Below are 26,731 nucleotides of genomic sequence, written 5' to 3'. Positions count from 1 at the left end.
ATATCTGTATAAGAATATTCTCTACAATATTATTTACAGTGGAGAAAAACAGCACCATCTAAATGTCCAGCAATAGAATAATGGTAAGATAAATGGTAGTATGGGCTTCCCAGGTAAAGAATCTGCCTGCCAATGCAGGAGACACAGGATACATGCATTTAATCCCTGTGTTGGCAAGATCTCCTGGAGAAGGAAATGGAAACCCACTGCAGCACTCTTGCCTGGGAAATCCCATGGATAGAGGGGCCTGGTGGGCTACAGTCCACGGGGGTCACAAAGAGTTGGACAGGACTTAGTGACTATGCAAAGATAAAATACATCTATACATCAGAATACTGTGCAGCACTTCAAGCTGTGCTCAAAAACTGTTCTTTTCCCTGCCCACCTTCCAGTCTTCTGAGCAACACACCTTTTCCCCTTGTCTCCTCCAGAATCGAGGGCTACCCTGAACCCCAGTCGTGATGTTTCTGATGGTAGCATTCTGCTTAATTCTAGCCAGTGTCCCATTTCCTGAGCAGATGGATCAGCTGTGACTTAGAATTTGTGATGGAGTCCATAGGTCAGACCAAGGACCAAACTAAAGAGTCTTTAAAAAAAATTATTATTATTGAAGTATAGTTGATTCACAGTGTTGTGATAGTTTCTGTAGTATAGCAAACTGAATCAGATATATATATGTACATATATATACACACATACATACGTATATTGTATACATATATATGTACACATAAACATATATATATGCACACGCATATATGTTATATTCTTTTTCATATTCTTTTCCATTATGGTTTACTACAGGATATTGAATATAGTTCCCTGTGCCATACAGTAGGACCTTATTGTTTATCTATTTTACATATAGTATTTTGTATCTGCTACTCTCAACCTCCTAATTTCTCCCTCTTCATGCCATTTCCTCTTTGGTAACTGTAAGTTTGTTTTTGATGAAGTTTGTTTTGATGTCTGTGAGTCTCCTTCTGTTTCGTAAACAAGTGCATTTGTTTCATGTTTTACATTCCATATATAAGTTTTTCACTCTTCAGGTATTTTTCTTTGGTGAGGCACAAGTTTCTCATCCCTAAAACTTTAGAACTTCCTGAGGGTTTCATTGGCAATAGAATAAAAATGAAATGATGTGTTCTGTATTCGTCTTAAAAGTAACCATATATGGATTTTCAATCGCCTATAAAGTTCCCAAAGTGGGGAGATGTTCTTTATTAGCTTTTAACCAACACAAGTAAATCTGATTGTCTCTAGGCTGGTATTCCATCCCCTTGGGGCTAAGCCCCAAGAATTAAATCTTATGTTTTGGGGGGACCAGCTTTGCTGGGGGACAGTCTCAGAAGGAAGTCTTGCATGCCCCTCCGCAGCACTGCATTCTCAGCAACCTCTCTCAGGCTTCTGTGCAGCTTCTCCATCTCCTTGTATTCGCTTTTGACATCTACAGAAGAGCATCAGGAGTTAGTGTCCTTTTCAGAAATGTCCCCAGGAAACAGATCCCCTGAGAATCCTCTTCTGACTTGGGTCAACTGTCCCAGAATAGGAGCTCAGGAATGGAGCTTAGAGATTAGACGGTCCAATCAATGTGTTTTATAAACAACTTGATCAAACTAGGCATTGTTACTCTTACCTTAAGGCTTATCTGATCATAGTGGGCACCTTCAAAATAAACACAAACCTGCCCATAGAAGAAGTCTGGGAAATCCCTGGGTCTTTACCAAGGCTTCACAAGTGCTCAGTGGAAGGAGATACAAAGCACACCCCATGCCAGACCTCCCCCAGTCTTTTCCAGGCATCTCTCTCCTACTGCACTCCCTGTCCTCCCAGCTGTCCGCATTCTAAATTCTAGTGAATTTGCTCTGTTTTGGCATCTTGGGTTTTTAGCCTATGGTCTATGATCAGATGATATCCTTATAATGGTGAATTTTAAGTCTCCACCTGTCTGAGTTATGATGCCCAGATAGTTGGTCAAACACTATTCTGGATGTTTTTGTGAGTGTATTTTTGGATGAGATTTACATTTAAATCAGTGGACTCTGAGGAAAGCAGATTGCCCTCTGCAATGTAGATGGGCCTCATCTAATCAGCTGAAGGTCTGACTAGAACAAAAGGCTGCTCTTTCCCTGAGCAAGAGGGAATTCTCCAGAAGACTGCTTTTAGACTTCATCTGTAACAATGGCTCTTCCTGGTTCTCTGGGAGACTGCTCTTGGACTTGAACTGCAAGTCTTTCCTGAGTCTCCAGCCTGCTGGCCTGCCATATCACATGGACTCATGAACCTTTCACAGTTGCATGAACCAGTTCCTTAAAATGAATCTCCTTATGTATGTCTGTGTGTGTGGGAGACATACACATCCTGTTGTCCTGTTTGTCTGGAGAACCCTGACACACACAGTCCCTGTGAAGGGACAGTTCAGGCTGACCTTGGGGTTGGCTCTGGCATTGATCCGAAAGCCTCTCCAATCCCCTTTGCACCACTATGCCCCATAGCATAACTCAGACTCCCCCACCCTGAGCTGGCCAGTGATGGGAGCCAAGACTGTGACCAAGAAGGGAATCAGAATCCTGAGACCATTTGTCTTGCTCCCGAGTACATAAAGATTGTATGTATTTACCTGCAAGCTCCTTGTAGAGCCCATCCCCTGGGGACAAAGCCAGGGTCAGCATGGTAGCGATGCTGCCCTTCACCTTCTCCGTGATTCCATTCTACATGACAAAGGACAGTCATTCTGTTAGGATGGTGCAGTCTAAAGGGGAAGGAATCTTATGAAAGGGACCCCACCCCAGTCCCCAACCAGAGAGTGTAGGGACCAGGGTTGCCGAAACCAAAGTCAAGTCCAAGGGTGGACCCCTTGAGGATACCCTGGGAGACTCAAGTCATCAGGACAACATTTCTGAGGGGTCCCACCTGCCTTCATAGCTCCTTTCCTAGGTGACTGTACTCTGATGCTGAAGGACCGAATCAGGAGTAATGAGGATGCAGGGAGGCGGGGTGGGGGTGGGGGGGGAAGAGAACAGATACCACACAAGCAGAAAAAGAGGCAAAGCACTGATCGTCATCCTCTTGTCCCACCGTTTAGTCACTGCCTAAATGTTTGTCGACCTCCTGCTTTTCATAACACACCATTAATATATAGATAACTTTCCAACTGCCTGAGATATGTCTCCTTGCTATTCTCAGTCCTTTTATCAGCTAAAACCATTTCCCTCTTCCAACCATCTGTTGCCACCCTTTGAAAAACACTCAACTCTCCACTATGCTGACAGAGCCTAGTTCTGAACCTTCACCTCCTGACTCCAAGACATGATCTTTTCACCAATGCACTGGACTAAGTTCTAGTCTCAGCTGCATCTGTGAACCTTGTGCTAGTAACTTCGGCCCTTAGCCTTAGCTGCATTGTCTGTGAGATCGGAGAATGGGAACCCTCCGTGGTCTTGCCCACTGGCACCTTCTTGCATGTCTGTCATTTAAGATACATTTGTACATGATCAACGTGCTAATCATTTTTCAGTGCAATTGTTTTCTTGGGCACCTTAAGGGCCAGTTTTTATGTACTCAGTGGGGATTGGCAGCTGTAGAATTGGGCAAATTTTCTGCAGGTATTTATAGGCAGTGGTAATATGTGAGATGATGGAAACTAAACTGCTACTGGTAAATGAGATACCTCTTAGCCCGATCCAAGAGAAATAACATGCTTCGTGTCGTGGAGAAAGGGATTTTCCAAAACTGTAGTGATGGGAGGAGAGGAGATTGTGCACAAGAGGTTGGAGATGTTTCAGGAAGTAGGTTGGCCCAGAGGTGGATGGAAATAGCAAGGAGCTGGGTCCTTGGGAGGTTGGGAGAGGTCAGCTAAGCCTGGCCTGAGGCTGATGAATTTGGAAATGCTATTGGCCAGGGAGGGGCTAGCAGTAGCTTGGACTAAAGCAAAGAATTTATGTTACTTGCAGAGGAGGCTGACAAACTATGAGACCCAGGACTGGGACTGGATGGGTCCAAGTGTACTTGACAGAACACTTAGTTTCGAGGAAACTGTCAGGAACTTTCTTCTGAGATGGAATCTCACCAAAATATATGCCAGGTACTGTAATGAACAGATCTGTAATAGTTGGTTGGCATTTATCTACAGGTATTTTATGTAGACAAGACATTGTCCCTATTAAAAAAAGATCTGGGGACTTCCCTGGTGGTCCAGTGGCTAAGACTCCATGCTCCCAATGCAAGGGGCCTGGGTTCGATACCTGGTCAGGGAACTAAATCTTGCAACTAAGACTGAGTGCAGTCAAATATTTTTTTAAGTGTGTCTTGAGATAATATTATTGCTAGAGCTAGGTTACCTGGTCCCAAATTCCCACTCTTGTAACTTGCTAGCTCTGTGACCTGTTGATACACCTCTGTCTGCCTCAGTTATCTCATCTGTAAAGTGGGAACAATCATAGCACCTTATCTCACAGACTTGCTGGGGATTCAATAAGCTCACGTTTGTAAAGTGCTTAGGGTCCCCTCTAGATATCACAGTGATCTTAGTGATGACTCAGGAAAGAGAAAGGGTGCAGGAGAGAGCTGGAGGCCCTGAGTTTCTGAAGTCACAGACTGAGGCAAGCGCGAGCCAGCACGTGATGGCGGTAGAGGCGGAAGCCAGGTGGAGGCTGGCCCCTTCTCCGGCATCATGGGCGTCAGTCGAGCCCACTTTGCAGAAGGCATCCGGCTCTATCTGGGCTCCAACAACTACCACTTCCTCCACCTCTGCCCCTCCTTCCTGTGCTCCCCAAGGAGCCCTCTGGGACCGGAACGCAAACCGCGTAAGCTGAGTACCTTCAGCTGCTGAAACTGGTGCTGCATCCTTTCTTGAGCCCGTTCGAACATGCCCTCGGCCACCTGCCGGTCCACCCCTCTTCTGAGGACCTCTTTCATTCTTTCACATGCTTTCTTGCCCGTGATCTGTGCGGCCTCTGGCAAAAATGATAGCCACAGCAACACCTCAACAAGGACTTGCTTAGATATCCTTAGCATCAGAAAGAAAGGCAAGCAAACCAACTATACACACATACACATATGCATATACATGTAGACACACATACAGACACACCTGGGGCTTCCCAGGTGGCACAGTGGTTAAAAAATCTGCCTGCAATGCAGGAGAGTCAAGAGACATGGGTTCATTCCCTGGGTGAGGAAGGTCCCCAGGAGTAGGAAACAGCAACCCACTCCAGTCTTTGGCACCCCACTCCAGTCCTCTTGCCTGGAAAATCCCATGGACGGAGGAGCCTGGTGGGCTGCAGTCCATGGAGTCGCAAAGAGTCGGACACGACTGAGCGACTTCACTTTCACTGTTCACTTTCCTGCATTGGAGAAGGCAATGGCAACCCACTCCAGTGTTCTTGCCTGGAGAATCCCAGGGACGGGGGAGCCTGGTGGGCTGCCATCTATGGGGTCGCACAGAGTCGTACACAACTGAAGCAACTTAGCAGCAGCAACAGCAATACAAAAAAAAAACAATATTTGATCATTTTCATGTAGAAAACCTAGTGAGTGAATTAAGCAGAAGTTTACAAAATTCCAAACTCCACCACCCACCCCAGAAAAAAATCAGTGGGACCAACAAACCAAGAAAAAGCTGGCAAGTGAGTTTACAGGTACTTAAAATAAGAACAAGAATTCAGTAAATGGCTTTTATAGTTTAATCAGCTGCGATGCAACACAGAGAGAAGCAAAATGTCCAGATGAAGGGTGGATGGAAAGAACTGGAAACAGATAAAAGTGGTTCATGACTGACCTTTCCCCACCCGTTTGCAACTGTTGGGTTTTAGTTTGTAGACCAAGAGTGTTATGGGGGCTTAGGGCATAGAAGGACAAATGCTTTAAGGGGGAGGACAGCAGACACGGATGCTAAAGAAGCTGACAGACCCCAACATTGCCCTTGGGCCCCCCACCTTCATAACAGGCCTTCAGGTCGTTCTGAACAGAAGTGGTGAGAGACTCATAAATCTTCCTCTTCTTTCTGAGGATGTGTCCCTCCAGGCCTCCCAGGATGGCACTTATCTGAGAATCCACATCAACAAAAGGCCATTTGTGACAGTCCCTTGACAGAAGCAAGGCAGGGGTTTCCGTGGGCTGTACCATTTCCTTTGCCCGGGTTACTGTTGGCTGTTCCATCTCCTCCACTACCAGGCTGTGAGCTCCTCCCTCACAGGCAGGAACCTTGTCTTGTCTTTTTTTGTTTTTTTGGCCATGCTTTGTAGCATATGAGCTCTTAGTTCCCCAACCAGGGATGGAACCCAGGCCACCTGCATTGAACCACCAGGGAAGTTCCAAAACTTTGTCTTAAGCATCTTTACATCCCAAAATGCTTCCCGTAGTGTCTGGTGCCTCAGACAACTCAATAACTATTTGCAGAGTTGAACTCAGGTGCACGCATGGTTATGGGATGGGGCATCTTTTGGAAGGGTAAGGGGGCACAGGTGATTCTCATGTAATCTGGGCTGGGCCTGTGCTGTGGGCCTGTGCATAGTCGTGTCTTCCAAAATTATTACACTGAAATCTTAAACTCCAGTGTGATGGCTCAGATGGTAAAGAATCTGCCTGCAATGGAAGAGACCTGGGTTCAATCCCTGGGTCGGAAAGATACCCTGGAGAAGGAAATGGCAACCCACTCCAGTATTCTGGCCTGGGGAATCCCATGGACAGAGGAGCCTAGCGGTCTAGAGTCCATGGGTTGCAAAGTCAGACACAACTCAGCGACTAAGCACAAATCCAGTGTAATGGCATTAGGAGGTGGGGCCTTTGGGAGGCGATTAGGACTCAAGGTGGAGCCCTCTCAGTTGGGATGATGCCCTTTATAGAAGAGACCCTTGAGGGCTTCTGTGCCTTTCTGCCATGTAAGCACACAGCAAAAAGACAGCCACCCCTACACCAGGAAGTGGGCCCAAGCAGACACCAGATCTGCGTGCACCTTGATCCTACACTTCCAGCCTCCAGAATACTGAGAAATGTCTGTTGTTTGTAAGCCTCCCAGTATTTTGTTATAGCAGCCCAAACAGACTAAGACAGCCCCAGACTAAGAAAATGAGTCCCACATAAGAGTCTTGAGGACTCAAAACTAAAAAGTAATCTGCCAAAAAATGACACTTCTTTAAACTTCTCTGCCATGGATGGTATTTCATGATATTGGCAAAAATGAAGTCAGTGAGACTGTTAAAAGTGGATTCAAATGTTTATATAGCTAAAGACTCTTTGAAGATACTTCCTGGGAACTGAGTCTGTCTGACAATCTCAGCACTAATTATCGGCTGCTTCTCAGGGGAACAAAGCTTGCTGCCTCCAGGATCACTTCTCTCTCCTCCATCCTGCTATGTTCTGGATCTCAGCATCTGTTATTAGGCCTACCCAGAGCCTAGACACTCCAAGGGAACAAGTAGGGAAAGACAGGCAACCTCCAAAATCCTGCTGGGAAGAAAACTACTACCCAACCTCATCGGCCTCTTCACTTTATAAGGATCTTACCTCCTGGATCAGGAAACTCTTTTTATAGCTGTCATATTTCCAGCCATTTCTTATCCCAATTTCAGTCATCTTCTCCTGCAGAGAGAGCTTAAAAGCATCTATGTGGGGGATCAGAGCTGAACCATCAGTGGACTTCCCAGACCTACTGAGGAAAGCAAAGTGAAATGTTAAGAGCAGCAGCTATTGTGGGATTGAAACAAAGAATTAACTAGCTGGTATTCTTTTACTCATTTTTAAGAGAAGGGGATGAGAACTAATAATTATAAAATTTCTGTAATATTCCAAGCACTGTGCTGTGCTAGGCCCTTGATATAAAAACCTATGAAGTCAGTGCAATGACATCCATTTTATGGAGAGAAAATTGAAGTTTGGAAATGGTTGCTAAAATGTGTTCAAAGTCACATGGCTAGTGAGTAGCAGGGTTAGACCTTAGACACTGATCTGTTCGACCTCAAACCTCATAGTCTTTCTGCTACTCAAATGTTCCCACTTGAAAGGGTGGGACGAACTACACCTTAAAAGACGGGCAAGGTTTGTCGTCGTTGTCTAGTCACTGAGTCATGTTTGCCTCTTAGTTGCACCATGGACTGAAGCCTGCCAGGCTCCTCTGTCCATGGAATCCTCCAGGCAAAAAGAGTGGAGTGGGCTGCCATTTCCTCCACGGGATCTTCCCGACCCAAGGATTGAGCCCAATGTCTCCGGCATTGCAGGCGATTCTGCAGATTCTTTACCACTGAGCCACCAGGGAAGGCTGTGTACGGTTTAGGGATGTGAAAAGGAGGAGGCAGCATTCTCCCCAGGGACGACATAGTGAACTAAGTTTCAGGACATCCCAGGGGGTATGAGGTGAGCAGAGGAGCGGGCAGAGGCTGGAAGTCCTAGATCTCTACCTGTTGCGTCAAGTGACCGTGGGAAAGCTGTGTGATTCCTCCCAGGGGCAGCGTGTTCACTTGCAAACAGACCAGAGCCACTTCCGAGGGTTCTTGGGAGGATATGATAACATGATGCATGCGGAGTGCTTAGCATGGTTCCTGGCACGTCTCAGTAACTCTCTGCTGCCCTCAGATTGGGAAAAGCCGGGGGGACAGGGAGGGGTGGGAAAGGCCAGTTGGAGGCAGGCGGAATGTCTTGAAGTCTATTCCAAGGAATTTGGAGTTTACCCTGCAGACATGCAGACAGGGGGAGTGGGCATAGGTGGAATGGCATGATGAAAACAAATTTAAAGGAAGGCTGGGGGGCAGGGAACACTGAGCAATGAATGGTTCAAATAGGAGGGGGGCCAGGTGAAATGCCAGGGGTGAAGGATGGAGCCTGAAGACAGGTGAGGAATAAAAGACTGTTTCTGTGGAAGGAGGTCCAAAACCTCCTTGGAGGCCAAGGAGGAAAGAAAGGAGCAGGCTCTGTGAAGGCTCAGGCCTCAAACCCCACACCATGTGTCAAAGAACAAGCAGAGTCATCCTGAGCCATTTTTCCTTTTCGTGCTCAGGGAAATTTACGAAGGCTGTGTGTTTCCTTAAGTCCATACTTTCCAACCAAAATACCCTATCCTGGGCCCAGGTCCATAAGAAAATGGATCCCCTGCTGCCTGTAGGAGATATTTGAAAAATAACAGGAATTATAACATTAGTTTCAAAGTAGCGTCTCCAGCTGCACTCCAGGTCACCACGGGAAAATTTTAAGTAAACCCAACCAAGAAGGCTTTTGTGTTTTGCCAAAGACTGAGTTTTCCTCCTCAAGTTGCAAGCTACTCTGGACCCTTCCAGATCCCAAGAACAAATTCTTGAAGATGAGACTCTGGCCCAGGCATTCTTAGGATGTTTGTTCACAGACGAGCCAAATGGATTCCTTTACCTAAAAATGCGCCCAAAAACGGGATCAATCTGTTCGTAGATGGGCTGTGTGACGGCTTCATTCAGATCAATCCTCGCAAGAGTCCTGGAGGCATAGATGCCATTTTTCAGGCAAACAGCTTTCAGAGTCTGGTGAAAGCCCTGGTTTCCTCTGCTCCTCTGGATAAACAATAAGATAACAGAGTTAGTAGGGACCTAGAATCCATGGAATCAGACCTACACTGCCTCGTGTGTGTGTGTGTGTGTGCGTGCATGCATGCATGTGTGTGCTCAGGCAGACATGTCCAACTCTTTGTGACCCCACGGACTGTAGCCCACCAGGGTCCTCTGTCCAGGGGATTCTCTAGACATGAATACTGGAGTGGGTAGCCGTTTTGTCCTCCAGGGGATCTTCACAACAGAGGGATCAAACGCACATTTCTGCATCTCCTGCATTGCAGCTGGATTCTTTACTACTGAGGCACCTGGGAAGCTCATTCAATTAGCCTAAGTTTTAGTAAAACGAAATCATCAATAATACTTGTGCACTAGTTTAGGATCTATTTGGGATGTTTTAGTCTAGATCCCGAACACTATTAGCAAGAATTACCGAGAAGAGTAGAGACATGATCTTCCAATTAAGCCATTCGTTATTAAGCTACACAAGAGGATGGCAGTCACACCTCTGGTCAGCAGGAGCTTCCACTCTGAGCTCCCAAAGCATCCTCTACTGTCTCTGCTCACATACAGAGGCTTCGCATTTGTCTCTCTACTCATCAGGCTGCTGCAGTGGATCATCAGCTGGTTGAGACTAAGCCCAGTGTCTCATCCATCATGACGTCCTCACTGTCTGGTCCTGGCATATGTCGTGCTTGATAAACATGTGTTACGTGAGCAGTTCTTAAATACAAATGTGCTCTGACTCCACTGCAAGTATGTTTCAGATTTTCCAAGCACAGCCCACAGTTTTATATTTCTTATTAAATATTTGGTAAAATGTGATTTGATGTGTATATCTTTGTCATATTTTTTTCCCAGAAATATAAATTCACAAAGGAGAAGAAAAAAATTATTATGAAGCCAGAGCTTTTAGAGTCAACAGATTTTAGCCGCATGGTGATTGATTCTCAGTAGAAGAATAAGAGAATATAAAATACATTCGCACTGACCAGAATTTCAGTAGAGGGCCTTGTGATCGTCATTGTAGTTTTTTAGTTGCTCAGTCGTGTCTGACTCTTTGCAACCCCATGGACTGTAGCCCTCTAGGCTCCTCTGTCCATGGGGATTTCCCAGGCAAGAATACTGGAGTGGGTTGCCATTTCCTCCTCCAGGGGATCTTCCCAACCCAGGGATTGAACCTGGGTCTCCTGCATTGCAGGCAGATTCTTTTACCATCTGAGCCACCAGGGAAGCACTTGCGATCATTAATCAGTGATCTATGTTTTAGGGGAATATATTTTAAGTTAATGGCTGTGTAGCATGGTACAACTGGCAGCATACTATACCTACCCACATCTATCATATCTGTCTAGCTATCTGTATTTTAATATTCTGCCATTTCACTTAATATTATAACATGAGCGTTTCCTGAATTCATTGCAAATACTTCCAAAAAATATTTTAACAACCACATAATATCATATGGATGCATCATAATTCACTGTACCATTGTCTTATCACTAGACATTTAGGTTATTTTACTATATCATACAATGTTATGATGTTAGTATATACATATTTGCCCAAATGTCTGAGCACAAAGGCAAGTTGCTTATCCAATAGGAACTCCCCAGGTGTGTCTGTAGTCACAGAGAAAGAAGCCACTGAAGGGCTAAGGAGAGAGGGGATAGTTCCTAGGATAGAGCCCCTGTGACGCCCTGAAGATGCCTGATGCTGCTCCTTCCTCCCCAAGTACGTCATCTCAGAGGACTGGTCCCCACCTCCTGCCTTCACTTGCTCAGCACCCACTTACCCATTCACTTTTTTGATCTGGGATCTTCTACCATCCTATGAAAACAGTTCTCCCTAGGGTCACTTAGTCACCTATTGCTATGAAACCAATTACCCCAAACTTCATGGCTTAAACAACAATACACATTTCTTATCTCCCATCCCTTGTTGTTCAGTTGCTTAGTCGTGTCTGATTCTGCAACTCCATGGACTGCAGCACACCAGGCTCAACTGTCCTCCACTATCTCCCAGAGTTCACTCAAATTCATGTCTGTTGAGTCGGTGATGCTATCTAACCATCTCATCCCCTTTGCCATCCCTTAGAAATGCCACATAACTAATTAAAAGATAAAACAACAATTTGTAATCCAAGTGAGAGATTACAGGATGCTTTCTTATTGTATCTAATTGATACTGACATCAACGCTGTGAAATAGACTAGACAAGTATTTATCATCCCCATTTTATAGAAGAAAAATCCAACAGGCTTAATGGGTGTTTGGTGGGGCTGGCGTTCAAAACAAGACCCTCAGATCCTAAATTCCAGCTCTTTCTCCCTAACCATGTACCTCTCCCTGAGTCCTTGCAATGCACAGTTGAACAGTTGCTCAATACGCTTTCCTGTGTGCAGTTTTCACAGCTCTTTATTTCTCTGGAAAGCAATGGGATAGTAGAAAAGTAGGCAAGGGATCAGACCGACCTCACCAGATATCATGGTCTTTCCCTTTGGAGGGTCACTCACCACCAGGCACGCCCCAAGGATGCGTCGGTAGGAACTCCTGGCGTTCCAGATCCCTTCTTGCAGGGGCCGCGCTATGTGGGCAAAACACTGGTCAATGGCCATCTCCAGCAGCTGTATCTTCTCTTCCACAAATCTCCGCAGGCCACTCATGTGCAAATGTTCATTCTAGGGACGAGGACCAGCAGGAGTATGAGGCTATGCCCTCCCTATAGGCGTCGGCTTTTGCAGGTCTGCTTCCTCTAAGCCTGTCCAGATTTTTGCTGCTGCTGCTTGAGCTAATCACCCACAGTGGACTTCACCCTATCACCCAGTAAAGCATCCTCCAGTCCCTAGATCTCCTTAAGCTTTGTGGGATTGGCATGCGTGTGTCTCTAAGTTGTGTCCAACTCTTTGCAACCCCATGGACTGCCTCCTGCCAGGCTGTTCTGTCCATGGGATTTCCAAGGCAAAAATACTGGAGTGAGTTGCCATTTCCTTCTCTAGGAGCTCTTCCTAACCCAATGGTCAAACCTGAATCTCCTACACTGGCAGCAGATTCTTTACTATCTGAGCCACCGGGGAAGCCACTTGTGGGATTGGAGAATAGAACAAATATATGCCTTCTGCAACTTATTTTAGTGGTATAATCCATTAGGCTATTGGAAAGAGTAAATATTTTTAAAAATCCAGCCGTTATTAAAAGAGATTTTTTTCCAATGACATCTGATTTGACAAATATTTAATAAACTTGGTGCAGTTTGGGAGGATAGGATTTCTCAAATTTGTGTGAGAAAAATGTGCATAGAACTCACTGGGCAAGTTGGTTCAAACTCGAGCACCTGGGATTCTATGCTTCTAGCAAGTCCCAGGCTAACAGTGACCTTCTGGAATAAATAACAGAGCTATAGGACCACCAAAATAAAGACTTGGTTCCTGCTTCAAAGGCGAACAGCCTAATCAGGGAAGAAATGTCAATTCAAATGTACAAGGGAGTGACTACCAGAGGCTGTCTTGACCTCTAGGTTCCAAACTGGGAACTCTGTAGTGCCTGCCCCTGTATGAGAACCCTGGAGACCATGCAGTGTCCACCTGCAGTGGAAAGAAGCCACACTCCTTAGCTCAGCACTTAAGGCCCTTCTTGGCCAGAACTCAGCCAATTTCTCCAGCATCGCCAGCTCGCTATTTGCCCAAAAGGTCCTCCCGTGTAGCTGCCCATGAACTTGCTGCCATTCCCTAAATGTGCCATCCTTCTGGCTGTGCACAGGCTCTGCCCACGTTCTCGTCCTCCCAGAAAAAGTTCAAAAGGCGCTTCTCGTGTCATGCTGTCCCTGACTCCCCCAGCAGAGCTGGGCTGAGCGGAGTTTGGGTGCCCTTTCCTGGGCTCCCGTTGCATCTGGTACACCCCTGCTATGCTGTGTCTCCCTCGGGCCACGTGTCTCCCTGCTCTGGGCCAGGACCTTGCGGAAGAGACAGACTGTTATTTGTGCTTGTTTATTCCAGGCATGGCACGGAGAGTGCAGTCCATAAACGTTTGTGGAGTGAGTGAGTGGCATGGAAAAATGGCTGGATAACATAGGATTTTAAATTCTATTCCAAACTGGATGACAGAAATAGCTCTTGCATTAAGGTGTGACCTTCCTTAGATGACTTATCATCCCTGAATCCTTAAGGGCATTGTCTGTGAAGTAAGTTGAATAGAGCTGAATGATCCTGAAAATAGCCTCAAACTCCTACATTCTGAGTCTCAGAATAGATGAGTTCCAGAAGTTTATGGAAACGATCCCATTTCAAGCATGCCCTGGGAAGTTTCAGAGTTTTCACTAGTTAGAGTTCTATACTGTAGCTCACCAGGCTCCTCTGTCCATGGAATTCTCCATGCAAGAATACTGGAGTGGGTTGCGATTCCCTTCTCCAGGTGATCTTCCTGACCTAGGAATCGAACTCCCGTCTCCTGTGTACAGACAGATTCTTTACCACCTGACCCACCAGGGAAGCCCCGGAATTCTATAAGCAGGACTTTTTTCTCAGAGTGCTCGCTGGGTTCTTTGAAATGTGTGGTGTCACTGGTGAGCAAAATGAAAGAAGAGAGAAGTCATGAAAAGGAACGCCACAGGCAAGAGTCTCACAGTGGCTCACTCTCAACGAATCCTTATTGAAGAAGGAAAAGAATGATAAGAAGCAGAAGGGCTGGGAATGAAGAAAGGGGAAAAGGCTGGCATCTACTATGAATAACTGCAGGACTCATTCAGCATTGAGATCGTCATAATCAACTTCCCATTAATTCTTAAAAGTAAAGGTGAGATCCTTGTTCATTTAAAACCACTAACTGGACTTCTCTGGGGGGTCCGGTGGTTGAGAATCCACCTGCCAATGCAGGGGACGTGGGTTTAATCCCTGGTCTGAGAAGATTCCACAGGCCCCAGAGCAACTAAGCCCGTGCACAACTACAGTAGCCTGTGCTCTGGGGCCTGGGAACCCCAAGAGAAGCCATGCAATGGAAAGCCTTCACACCCCAACTAAGAGTGTACCCCTCACTTGCCACTCCTAGACAAACGCCAGTGCACAGCTATGAAGACCCAGCATGACCAAAGATGAAATTAATTAATTTTTAAAATATAAAATAAAATCATTATTCTCTAATTTTTGAGTTTGAGTTGCAATCTTAAAAAAAATGGTCCATTACATACAATTTTAGGGTTTTTTCCCCCAAAGAATACAAAGGAACTGACAAAACTCTTGCCTTCCAACTTTAGATCAAAGAAGTAAGGCTGAGACCGATATGTAAGGCCAAAGAATTTTGAGGAAGGCTGCTGGCAACCCCCTCTAAAAGGCTAGGATAGAATTCCAGCCAGCCCCCTCCTCTGTGTCTTCTGTCGCCTAGAGTCTGGATACAAGGAGAGAACTGAGGCTGTACTTCCATATCACACTCCAGCTTGGACGGCAGAAGGCTTTGTCCCGGTGTTTATCAAACAAACCAACCACACACAGCACCGCATCTGATTCATTTTCCATCAGCACTTCCAAAAGCAATCTTTGGCTGGGCAGCAAGGCAACTTTCACCCCAAAGAATTTTTTCGGGAAGTTGGAATGTCAAAACCTTCACTAGTATTTCAGAGGACAAAAGTCAAAATAGGAAATCTCAAATTCCATAAAGGTGTTTTTTTTTCTTGTTTTCACAGAACTAGAACAAACACCGAGTAAGAAATATGAGGGAAAAGATGGTGAATCTTGCTCTATTTGGCACTTTTTATGTAGAATTTCTAAAATGGAAAAGACCCTAACACTGGGGAAGATGGAGGGCAGGAGGAGAGGGGGACGACAGAGGATGAGATGGTTGGATGGCATCACCCACTCAATGGACATGGGTTTGAGCAAGCTCCAGGAGACAGTGAAGGACAGGGAAGCCTAGCGTGGAGTCTCAAAGAGTCGGACACGACTCAGTGACTAAACGACAACAGCAAAGACATTTGACCAACACCACATGGACTATTAACAGTTGACATTGCGGGTCTTCCCAGGGGCTCCCGGGACTGAGCTCCCAAAGCAGGGGGCCCGGGTTTGATCCCTGGCTGGAGAACTAGATTCCACAAGCCATAACGAAGACCCGGTGCAGCCAAATAAACATTGTTTAAGAGTCAACATTGCCCCCTTTTCACACTGAAGTCACATCCAGACCAGCCTCCTCAGCTAGTCTCTCCACTGGACCCTCCCAGGTTGACTGTCCCATGTTATCGGGACCAACCAGATCGTACATTTCTCTACCCCTTCCCTTTTCTACATAATAACAGGTCAGACAGCTTGGCTGAGCAAATATGATAGATGACAGCAAGTATGGAAATAAAGAAACGCCAACCAAATGAGAACGTCCAAAGGCTGTTAATTCAGAGCTTGCTGTAGTAAGGGAGTCAGTGGGCAGCGTCTGCATCTGGCAGGTACTCAAAGGCAGGCCAGGGGCTTCCCTAGGGGCTTGACAGTGAAGAATCTGCCTGCAGTGTGGGCACATTCAATCCCTGGGTCGAAAAGATCCCCTGGAGAAGCGAATGGCTACCCACTCCATTCCAGTATTTTTGCCTGGAGAATCCCATAGATAGCAGAGCCTGGCAGGCTAGTCCATGGGGTTGCAAAGACTCAGACATGATTTGAGCACACAAAGGCAGGCAGAGGGGTGGGAAGGCTTTCAGCACCGTGAACAGAGACCCCTGGCGTGGGGCAGCCGTGAGTGGGGACCTAGAAGCAGGGATCCTATGTGATTCATGAGGATGAGTGAAAAGATGGCGAATCTTGCTCTATTTGGCACTTCTTATGTAGAATTTCTAAAATAATGAATATATTCATCTTTCCTTGATTGGTCCTTGTTGGAAGCAGGGATAAAGATTAGGGAAGCCCGTGAGCTAACAGGGTTGCCTGTGATGAGAGTTTAATGGCTGGCCAGTTATGGCAAAAATATGAGTGTCAACAGAACGGTGAGGTCTGCTGGGAGAGTGTCATTTGCAGAATTAAGGGCAGCGCCATCATTGCTAAAGGGTTTACTCTGGACGGAGGCTGTAACTTTCCAGCCATACCTCTAGTCATCTGAATTAGATGGATTGTTTTTGTGTGTTTCAGGTTGTTAAAAATTATTTTTCTGTTCTGTAAGCAACCACTGCTCATGTTTTAAAATACCTAAGCATCATGGTAATCTCTTTGCAATAGAATATGGATGAAGGGTAAAAAATTAAAAAAAAGATTAGGGAAGCCCTTGAGCCTGGTGGGCTACAGTCCATGGGGTCACTAAGAGTTGGATAGGACTGAGTGACTTAGCACAGCACACAGGGAAGCCCTTAGCCCTTAACCAAGGTCTGGCCATTTGGGGCTGATTGTCACAGAAGTTATTGCTTTGCTTCTTAGATTGTTATCAGAGATAGCAGTCTAACTTCCTACATGTCTGAGATAGAGCAGGCTGACTTTGTGAGCTGTTTATTGCAGATCAGGGGTTGGCTTCCTAGGCTGGTGGTTGTAGACTGTGGGCCAAAATTCTGTTTTTACATATGCCTGTCTGTCTGTATAGTCAATCCCTCACAAGGAAGCAATGCTTTTGGTGATTTATTCTGGCTGCAGATTTTTCTTCCAAGCTTATAATTTAGCAGCATATCCTTTTTACATGCTTGTGAGCTAAGTCGCTTAGTTGTGTCCGACTCTTTGTAACCCCATGGACTGTAGCCCACCAGGCTCCTTTGCCCATGGGATTCTCCAGGCAAGAATGCTGGAGTGGGTTACCATTTCTCTCTGTAGGAGATCTTCCTGACTCAGGGATCAAACCTACATTGGCAGGCGGATTCTTTACCATTGAGCCACCAGGAAAACTCAGCTTATTCCAGCAGAAGACACATCTCTCCTACCATTAAACACACTCTACCTGATTCAAGTCCCAGTAGAGTCTAAAGTGACTGTTTTTAACTTTCCCTCTCAGCCTATCTGTCACAAGTGAAAAAAGAAAAAAAAAATTCTTTTTCTTCCTTCCTCAAAGGTTACAACGTTAACCCTCAGATTATCTTTATTTTCTTTAGACTCTCTGAGTTTAGGGTGTTCCTCTGGTCAGAAAAGAAAAGTCATTCCAAGTTAATTCTCTAACTTGGTAACAGGGAGGGTTCTGCCCAGGCTGGGAGGCAAAGGACACACAGCCCAGGGGTCTCCCCGGCATACCTGCACATGGTCCGTGCAGCTGAAACTGTCTGTGAGGAGCAACAGGCCAAAAGCTTCAGTGACGTACTTGGTCACCATCCTCTTCTTCTTATCCAGGAGCCTTCTCCTGATATATTCTCTTAGCTTGGGGATTTCTGGAATTCACAGGCAACACAAACAGTTTGAAAGGGCCAGAGTTCATAGGAAACAGCATTCCTGAAAATGAACAGATCAGGATGGCAGTCTGAATCAACTTCAGTTGAGGTCCTCTGTGGGTGGGATGCTCATGAAAGCAATCTTCCTGTCTCCCCCGGTCTAGGATCAGCGACTACAGATGGGAGGTCAGCAGTGAAGCGTCAGGAAGCACAACAATGCAGAGACACACACATTTGCTCATAGGTGTGGAAACTGGCAAGCTAGAAGTGTGGCACAGAAAGTTCTAGGATGGGAAACTCAGAGTGCCAAGCTTATTTGTGAGAATTTTAGTGAGTGAGATAAAAATACATGTATTTATATAAGTTACCAGTTTCCTCCTCGGTGAGGAGCGCCTGCTGCCAGTACTCCTGGGCGCTGACCGTGTACACCAGCTCAGAGGCTTCCAGAACCCTGGAGTCAGCTGGCAGTCTTCTCTGAAGTGAGAGAGGCACACAGGGAACAGAATCACTCAGCCACCACAAAGGCAGCCATGCACCCGCTTCACCAGAGCCTTCAGCAAACTTGAGCTCATCCACTTTCAGTTCTGCACGAGCCTCATAAGGAATGAGCAACATTCTCAAGGTCAGACGAGCCCCATAAGGAATAAGCAACATTCTCAAGGTCAGATGTTCCCATCTGTCCCCCTCGCCAGGTCAGAGGTCGTGAGGACATTGTTGCAGAGATTCTCTGCGGAGTTAAAAAATAGCAATTCTATTTTTGTGTATGGAAGTGTGTATAGAAAATAGTTCAGAAGTGTATTTAATCTTTAAAAAAACAAGAGTTACCGTGGGATCCAGCAATCCTGGATCCTGGGCATGTATCTGGAGAAACCTCTAAGCTACATGGCACCCAGTGTTCATAGAAGTGCTAGGAACAGACGAAGAAGATGTGCTCTATGTGTATATATATATGTGTGTGTGTGTGAATATTACAGAAGAATATTACTCAGCCATTCATCTGCTGATGGCCACTTAGACTGTTTCCGTGTCTTGGCAACTGTAAATAATGATGCGAACATTGGGGTGCGTGTATCTTTTTGAATTAGTTGTAACCCCATTTTTTAAAAAATCTAGCTTTGTCACTTAAATCATTTTGCAGTGATAACACCTGTCTACTTCTTTTACTTGTATGAGCATTTTGATATATACCCCTTGTGCCCTAACCTTTATTTTTAATATTATTCTCTACTCTTGGGCTTCCCTGGTGGCTCAGCTGATAAAGAATCCGCCTGCAATGCGGGAAGCCTGGGTTAGATCCCTGGGTTGGGAAGATCCCTGGAGAAGGGAACGGCTACCCACTCCAGTATTTTGGCCTGGAGAATTCCATGGATCCATGGACTGTATAGTCCATGGGGTACAAAGAGTCAGACATGACTGAGCGATTTTCACTCACTCATTCACTAAAAGAAACCCAAGTTTATTTTATAGTAATAGGTCCATGTTTTGGGACAGAGGAAAAAAAAAATTGGTCTGAATATAAATTTGCTGCTAGGGAGCAAAGATAGTCTTATAACGTCTTGTTGTTTTTAGTTGCTAAGTAGCATCCGACTCTTTGAGACCCATGGACTGCAGGATGCCAGGCTTCCTTGTCCTTCACTATCTCCCAGAGCTGGCTCAAACTCACATCCATTCAGTCAGTGATGCCATTCAACCATCTCATCCTCTGTCGCCCCCTTCTCTGCCCAGCAGGAGATCTTTCCCAGCATCAGTGTCTTTTCAAATTAGTTGGCTCTTCGCATCAGGTGGCTAAAGTATTGAAGCTTCAGCTTCAGCATCAGTCCTTCCAATGAATATTCAGGACTGATTTCCTTTCAGATTGACTGGTTTGTTCTCCTTGCTGTCCAAGGAATTCTCGAGTCTTCTCCAACACCACAGTTCAGAAGCATCAATTCTTCGGCACTCAGCTTTCTTTATAGTCCAACTCTTGCATCCATACATGACTACTTTAAAAACCATAGGCTTGACTAGATGGACATTTGTCAGCAAAGTAATGTCTCTGCTTTTTAATATGCTATCTAGGCTTGTCATAGCTTTTATTCCAAGGAGCAAGCGTCTTTTAATTTCATGGCTGCAGTCACCATCTTCAGTGATTGGGGAGCCCAAGAAAATAAAGTCTGTCACTGTTTCCACTGTTTCCCCATCTACTTGCCATGAAGTGATGAAACTGCAAGCCATGATCTTAGTTTTTGAACCCTGGGTTTTAAGCCAGTTTTCATTCACTGTTCTTTTACCTTCATCAAAAGGTTCTTTAGTTCCTCCTCGCTTTCTGCCATTAGGGCGGTGTCATCTGCATATCTGAGGTTATTGATATGAGGATATTGATTTTTAATGTCTGATGCTGAAAGGATTCAGCTTAAATTAAGGGCCAACATGTGAACTTGAACATCAAACAGAACACAATAATTCTGTGAAAAGCAACGAGTTCATATGATATTTAAACTGAGTAAAACAATAAGGTATTGTGAAATAATATCTGTCTCTCCGTCTGTCTATCAGCTTCTGCCCTGAGTTCCTGACACAGGGCTCCTGAGACCCTTATACAAAGAGGTGTTGGGAGAATCTTTCATTCTAAAATTTAGTCTTTGACCCCAGTTCCCAGCACAGAACTCCCGAATCCCTTGGGATTTCTAAGCATACCCCCTTTCTCCAGAGAGGAGAGAAGAGCTGGAAATGTAGTTCATAATTGATCATGTCTACATGAGGAAGCTCCATAAATTCCCAATAACATAGGGTTCAGAGAACTTCAGGTTGGTGAAGATATCCACATACTTGGAGAGGAATGCACCCCAATTTCATGGGACTGAAGCTCCGGCCCTGGGGAGCCTCCCAGACTTTGCCCTATGTGTATCTTGATCTGGCTGTTCATTTATACCAAATTCTTTATTATGTAGTAAACTGGTAAATGTGAGTAATTGATCCACTGAGTTCTGTGAGCTGTTCTTGCAAATAACTGAATCCGAGGGAGAGGAAGTCAAAGGAACCAGTTTGTAATGAAGTCAGCAGTCGTGCGTAACTGGGAGACCTACTTCTTGAGATCCGTATCTAAAGTGGGGGCAGTCTTGTGGGACTAAACCCTTAACCTGTGGGGTCTGATGCTGTCTCCAGGTGGTTGTTGTTGTTTAGTCGTATCCAGCTCTCTGGCAACCCCATGGACTTTAGCCTGCCAGGTTCCTCTGTCCATGGGATTTCCCAGACAAGAATACTGGAATGGGTTGCCCTTTCCTCTTCCAGGGGATTTTCCTGACCCAGGGATCAAACCCACGTCTCCTGTATCGGCAGGCGGATTCTACACCACTGAGCCACCTGGGAAGCCCTCTCTCTAAGTAGACAGTGTCAAACTGAGTTAAACTGTAAGGCACCCCGCTGAGATCAGGGAGAATTGTTCGGTGTGGGGAAAACGCCACACATCTGTGGTCAGAAGTGTGAGCATGGTAATTGTGTGCAAGTAATAAAGAGGAACACACAGGAACAGTGGTGCCGGTTTTCTTTACAGGTTTGCTAAAGCGAAGGCAAAATGCAGTGTAATAATCAGCTCAAAAGGCATGCCTGAACATCAAAACCCAGCTCTCTCTTGCCTGCCACATACAGTCAGCCATCCTGAGCTTTCAGTTTTCCCTGAACTTCTCAACACCACCTACCCTAACTGCCAGCGTGACTGAGGATCCTTCCTCTGAGTTCCTCTGGCTGACTCGGGTTCCCATCACTCCTTCTTTTATTTTTGTAACACCACCTGGATTACAGAAAAAGCCTCCGCAGCTCATCTGTCTGCCTCCAGTCTTCACCACCCCCTCTTCCCACTATCCGTTCTCCATACTGGGCTTCCCAGAAGGCAGTAGCGGTAAAGAACCCGCCTGCCAATGCAGGAAACGTCAGAGGCGTGGGTTCAATCCCTAGGTTGGGAGGATCTGGAGAAGGGGATGGCTACCCACTCCAGTATTCTTGGCTGAAGGATCCCATAGACAGAGGAGCCTGGCAGGCTATGGCCCATAGGGTCGCAAAGAGTCGGACACGACTGAGCGACTTAGCACACACATGTTCTCCATACTACTGAGAAAATCACCTTTCTAAAATATCCCCAAATTGAGATCAATGAGAGTAGTCCCAGGAGTCTGTCATTTTCCATAAATATTTTTTCTTAATTTTCATTTTTGTAATTAAAAAATAAGCATACACATTTCTATGTGTATATAATCAAATATAATCAAATTCTGCCTCATTTTTTCCATGGCTAAATTAAAATATGCTCCAAATGAAGGCCTGCAGGACAAGTAAAGGTTTCACAACAATTCAGACTGAAAAAAAGGTGGCTGGAGAATGAAGGTGTTGTGTAGCCATCAGAGGGGTAGGTGTGCAGACTTTAAAGAACTTGTGCCCTTAAGAGTCAGAACCATAGGCATCTGCAAGCTGACATTTTTGCACAGACCCCATCTCATACACACCAGTTTGCCACATTTATTAGCAGTAAATAAAATCATGAATTGTAAATTGAGGTATTGGGTTGGCCAAAAAGTTTGTTCAGGTTTTTCCATAAGATGGCACGCAACCTCGAACAAACTTTTTGGCCAACCCAATATTTTCTGTTTCTACTTCCAGAAACAATATAATTATGTCCTCCACAATTAATGAGAACAAGAACAGCTCTTCTGAGTTACTGCCTCGTTAAAATCAGCATTCAAGAGTTGCTTGGTAGAAGACCTTGGCTTATGCATGAGGTCTGATTATTCTGAATTAGAAACAAAAGCTTTGCAATTTTCACTTCCACATTGTACACCAGACATTTTCTGCATCCAAATAATTGAAGTCAAAATACAGAAAGCAGTTAACTATAGAACTGGCTGCAAGGGCATATGCTTTTCCTATTAAGCCAAGCCCTGAAGATTGAGTTTCAGCAAAGCCACCTCAACTACCACATCTAACATTGAGGTGGTTTTCTTTATATTTATCTTCAATTGGTTTCAGGTTTAAGGTTGCATAAGACTATTACAGGAAGGAGTTTTATGTTTCTAACTATTTTAGTAACAGAATAATAAAAATAACTTGAGGAACACCAAGATTCCCACAGGCCAATTATTCAAACTTGAAAAATAGAGCTCAGACCTTATATCGCAACACAGCATATGCCCTTTGTTTAGCTATTCAAACCTATTTGCCTGTAGTTCACCCAGCATAGCAGATTTTTTTCAATCATATTCTTTGTCTCGAATGCCCTTTCTCCTATTACTTCTCCTCACCCAAGACTACTGATTCTTTAAAATTCTGCTCAAGAGGCTGAGGACTTTTCCCTAAACTTCTCAGCACCACCTACCCCAACTGCCAGCATGACTGAGGATCCTTCCTCTGAGTTCCCACCGCCCCTCTGCGTCCCTCTAGCCAAGCACACTTCAACCTGCATGATAATCCCTGATTTTATCTGCGCATGGCTCTCAGTAAACCATACACTCATTCAGTTCTTCCAACAATCACAGGCAGTAGACATTATTACTTCCCAGCTTTACAGATGAGAAAATGGAGGCTCAGACAGGTACAGTAATTTGCCTAAGGTTACAAAGTAATCAATAGGACACATCGTCTACTTCAAAGCTTTTGCCCAAACAGGCACGTGTGTCTCAAAGTCTGAGGTGCTGAAAAGCAGAAAAATGCATAGCAGAATCTGTTCACTCACCTTGAGTTTATCCTTGAGAATTTTATTCCTCTGTAGCTTTATCATTTCATTTCTTTCTAAAACAGCTTCTCGCTGACTTTGAATAGCTTCCTGGATTATAAGAAGAAATAACAGCATGGCCAAGAATGCAGGGTTATCAAGAGTGATAAAGGGGTAAGGGGGAAACATTCAAATACAGGGAACATTTAGGGGGCTGCTCTTCATTTAACCCAGACAGGTGTGCAGGTGTTCCAGTCATATAACACCAGTCATAAAAAGTGAGGTCGCTCAGTCGTGTCGGACTCTTTGCGACCCCTTGGACTGTAGCCTACTAGGCTCCTCAGTCCGCGGGATTTTCAAGCAAGAATGCTGGAGTGGGTTGCCATTTCCTTCCCCAAGTCATAAAAAGTATTGTTTAAAAATAACTTGTCCAAACTTTGGTCTGTCAATTACATCTCAATCGAGCTTTAAAAAAGAAAACAACTAGTCCATACTTACGTTTCCCACTTTTCTTTCCCTGAAATGAAAAATGGAAGAATTACTTATCTCATGATGTGTCTCGGCAGTCTTGACTTGCCCTGAGAGCACGCCTTTGTTCTCTCCCTAAACTCATTCTTCAGCCTTTAGGCTCTGGCCCACCTCCAGGGTCCATTTGATAGTAGTATCTTAATTTCTTGTTATTTCGTTGTCGGTGGGATTTTCTGTGCCCCCACCCCTATCCCAGTCAAGGTGCAGACCTCTGTTGATGGACATTTCAGAGAGAATCATACAGAGTGTGAAGCAAGTCAGAAAGAGAAAAACAAATAGGAAAAATGGTACTGATGAACCTATTTGCAAAGCGGAAATAGACACCGACATAGAGAACCAATGTCTGGACTTTAAGCAGGAAATGGGGAAGTGGGATGAATAGGGAGATTGCGATTCACATATATGTATACACTATGTATAAAATACATAGCTCGTGAGAACCTACTATCTAAGACAGGAAACTCTACTCAATACTGTGGTGGCCTAAATAAGTCTGAAACAGAATCTAACAATTCAAAGCTGCACCACCCAGACAGTGTTATAGGAAGTGTCTCCTAGCTGTGGGGCGCCTAACGCTTCCCACATCCGTGGCGGCAGGCAGGTCCATCGCACTGTGAAACACCAGGAGCTGCTGTTTGCCTCTCAGACCCATGAGTGGCGTCCCTGGAGCTATGCAGAATTCAGCCTCTTGAGCGTTAAGCAGCTGCTCTGGAAGATTCTCAAGACAACCCACCCGATGGCCCAGAAGTCACCCAGGCATCTCTTTCATCACCAATGGTCACTTGCCTGTGTCCACAATGCCCATGAGTCAAAGCTCTGTCGTTACGCCTGGGACCCACAGAGGGAAGCCCGCGTTCCTGCACGCCCAGAGCGGTACCTCAGGTATTCCGGCAGGTGGAGTTTGTCAGCCTTGGTGACCACCAGGGCCAGGTCCCTGCAGAACCCTCTCTGGCAGGCTTTCATGCTCTCGTTCAGAAGGTCCTCGTGGGCTCTCCCTCCAGAAATCCTTTCAATGTCACTGATCACCCAGATCACGGAGCACTTGTCGATGGTCTGTGAAACACGACCACAGCGTGCTTAAGAGCATACATGGTGCCTCGGTTGTAGCATGTTAGCCGCTCAGTTGCCCAACTCTTTGTGACGCCATGGACTGGAGCCTGCCAGGCTTCTCTGTCCACGGGAGTCTCCAGAAAAGAGTACTGGACGTATTTCCTTCATGTGTCGCGTCCGTCCTCCGGGCTCTGCCCCAGCTCTCTGTCCAGCCCCATCTCTCACCAACCCCCGCCAGTACCCTCTATGCAGCAGCCACATGAGCTTCTTGCACATCCGTGGGTGTGAGCTGCGCATCTATCTTGGGGTCTTTGCTCTTGCCACAACCTCTACTTGACCCCCGTTTGCCCTCTGAGATCACCAAGGGCCACCTGAGGCTAGGTTGGTCACCCCATCTCTGCATCCCATAGCACCTGTACTTACCTGCCCCTGGTGCTTCTCAGGCAGAGCTACTGTACAGCTACTATACTGTACAAGGTTGGCACTCTGCACCCCTCCCCCGCTCCCCACCCAGACTGCAAGGTGCCAGATGGGAAGGGGCCACATCATTCAGCTTGGAATCCGTAGCACCTCAAACACAGTACCTTGCCCATACTAGAAGCCTCATAGATGTTTGTGGCATTAGTCATTGATAGAATTCAAGAAATCAGACCTTCAGTCCCAGATCCCTCACTAGCTTGATTTGCTAAGCTGTCCTCTAGGGAGAAGTCTTGTTTTTCTGGAACTAGTCCTGGTCATGCGTTTATCCCAAAGCTGTCACTGCAGAGCATTATTTTGATGTCTGGCTTGCCCTGAATATGCAGAGCATGACCACAAGGTGGCAGCAGAGAGCCAGAAACCCATATGATTGAATTGAACATGAAACTGCAACTTAATGATTTGACAGCATACGTATTGCTTTATCAGATATACAACAAGCAATTGTGACATTTCTCGGACTGCATTGTTTTACCCATCTCATCTCTCCATATAAATGGAAAACTGGCCCAACTCCAGGATTGAATTTGTTTTATGGTTCCTCAGAATAACACTGCGCACATAAAGGTGTGACAAGTATGTGAGTTGCTCACTAAATCATTATTTGCTCTGTGCCACTGGTTCTTAACTAGTGGACCTTTGACAATGCTGGGAGACATTTCTAACTATTCAGACTGGAGGGGACGCTAGTGGGCAGAGGCCACAGATGCTGTAAGCATCCCATAATGCCTAGGTTGGGCCCCTACAGCAAGGAATTTCTCTGCCCTCTCCACCCCCAAGTCAGAAGAGCTGGGGCTAAGAAACCATGGTGTAGAGCAGAGGGGTTCAAACTTATTTTTAGCAGTGGATCTCTTTTCCAAATGAAATCTTAGGAAGAACTCCAATGGTCCAACTTGATTTTTTTTAAGTAGAACAGCTTTAGTTGAATTTGAAGTGGAGGGTTTGGAGCCCCCATCTTCTCTGCACCCCCCATCCTCTGCCCATGAACCTCTTGGCTTCATGGATCATTGTTTTGAAAGCAACCATCTCAAGAGTCAAACAGATTTCATTGTTTTATAGAAAAGGTACATAGTAGACCCCATGAGGCAGAGGATTGACTTAAGGGCACACAGATCTGGGTCCTGAAGCTCCTCCCCTACATGGATGGACTCAAATATTCACGCAGGAAAATAAA

At 45.5% G+C, this 26,731-nt stretch overlaps 1 protein-coding gene across 1 annotated transcript in view; it reads right to left on the bottom strand.

The window, feature by feature from the left end:
- Window positions 1-1,227: 1,227 nt before the first annotated feature.
- Window positions 1,228-26,731, bottom strand: part of NUGGC (nuclear GTPase, germinal center associated) — a 41,501-nt gene continuing 15,997 nt past the window's right edge. Inside the window, exons 7-18 of the mRNA XM_052645316.1 lie at window positions 24,908-25,083; window positions 24,001-24,019; window positions 23,524-23,613; window positions 18,191-18,296; window positions 17,689-17,822; window positions 12,028-12,192; window positions 9,358-9,515; window positions 7,507-7,648; window positions 5,937-6,045; window positions 4,819-4,955; window positions 2,621-2,711; window positions 1,228-1,447 (exon numbers count right to left, since the gene is read on the bottom strand). Coding sequence (XP_052501276.1) covers window positions 1,308-1,447; window positions 2,621-2,711; window positions 4,819-4,955; window positions 5,937-6,045; window positions 7,507-7,648; window positions 9,358-9,515; window positions 12,028-12,192; window positions 17,689-17,822; window positions 18,191-18,296; window positions 23,524-23,613; window positions 24,001-24,019; window positions 24,908-25,083 — 1,467 coding nt within the window. The 3' untranslated portion in view covers window positions 1,228-1,307. The remainder of the gene's footprint in view (window positions 1,448-2,620; window positions 2,712-4,818; window positions 4,956-5,936; window positions 6,046-7,506; window positions 7,649-9,357; window positions 9,516-12,027; window positions 12,193-17,688; window positions 17,823-18,190; window positions 18,297-23,523; window positions 23,614-24,000; window positions 24,020-24,907; window positions 25,084-26,731) is intronic.

Source organism: Budorcas taxicolor, chromosome 8 (assembly GCF_023091745.1).
Source record: "Budorcas taxicolor isolate Tak-1 chromosome 8, Takin1.1, whole genome shotgun sequence".
NCBI classification, from domain to species: Eukaryota; Metazoa; Chordata; class Mammalia; order Artiodactyla; family Bovidae; genus Budorcas; species Budorcas taxicolor.
The sequence above is the reverse complement of the archived record's forward strand: the minus strand, read 5'-3'. Positions and strand labels throughout refer to the sequence as shown.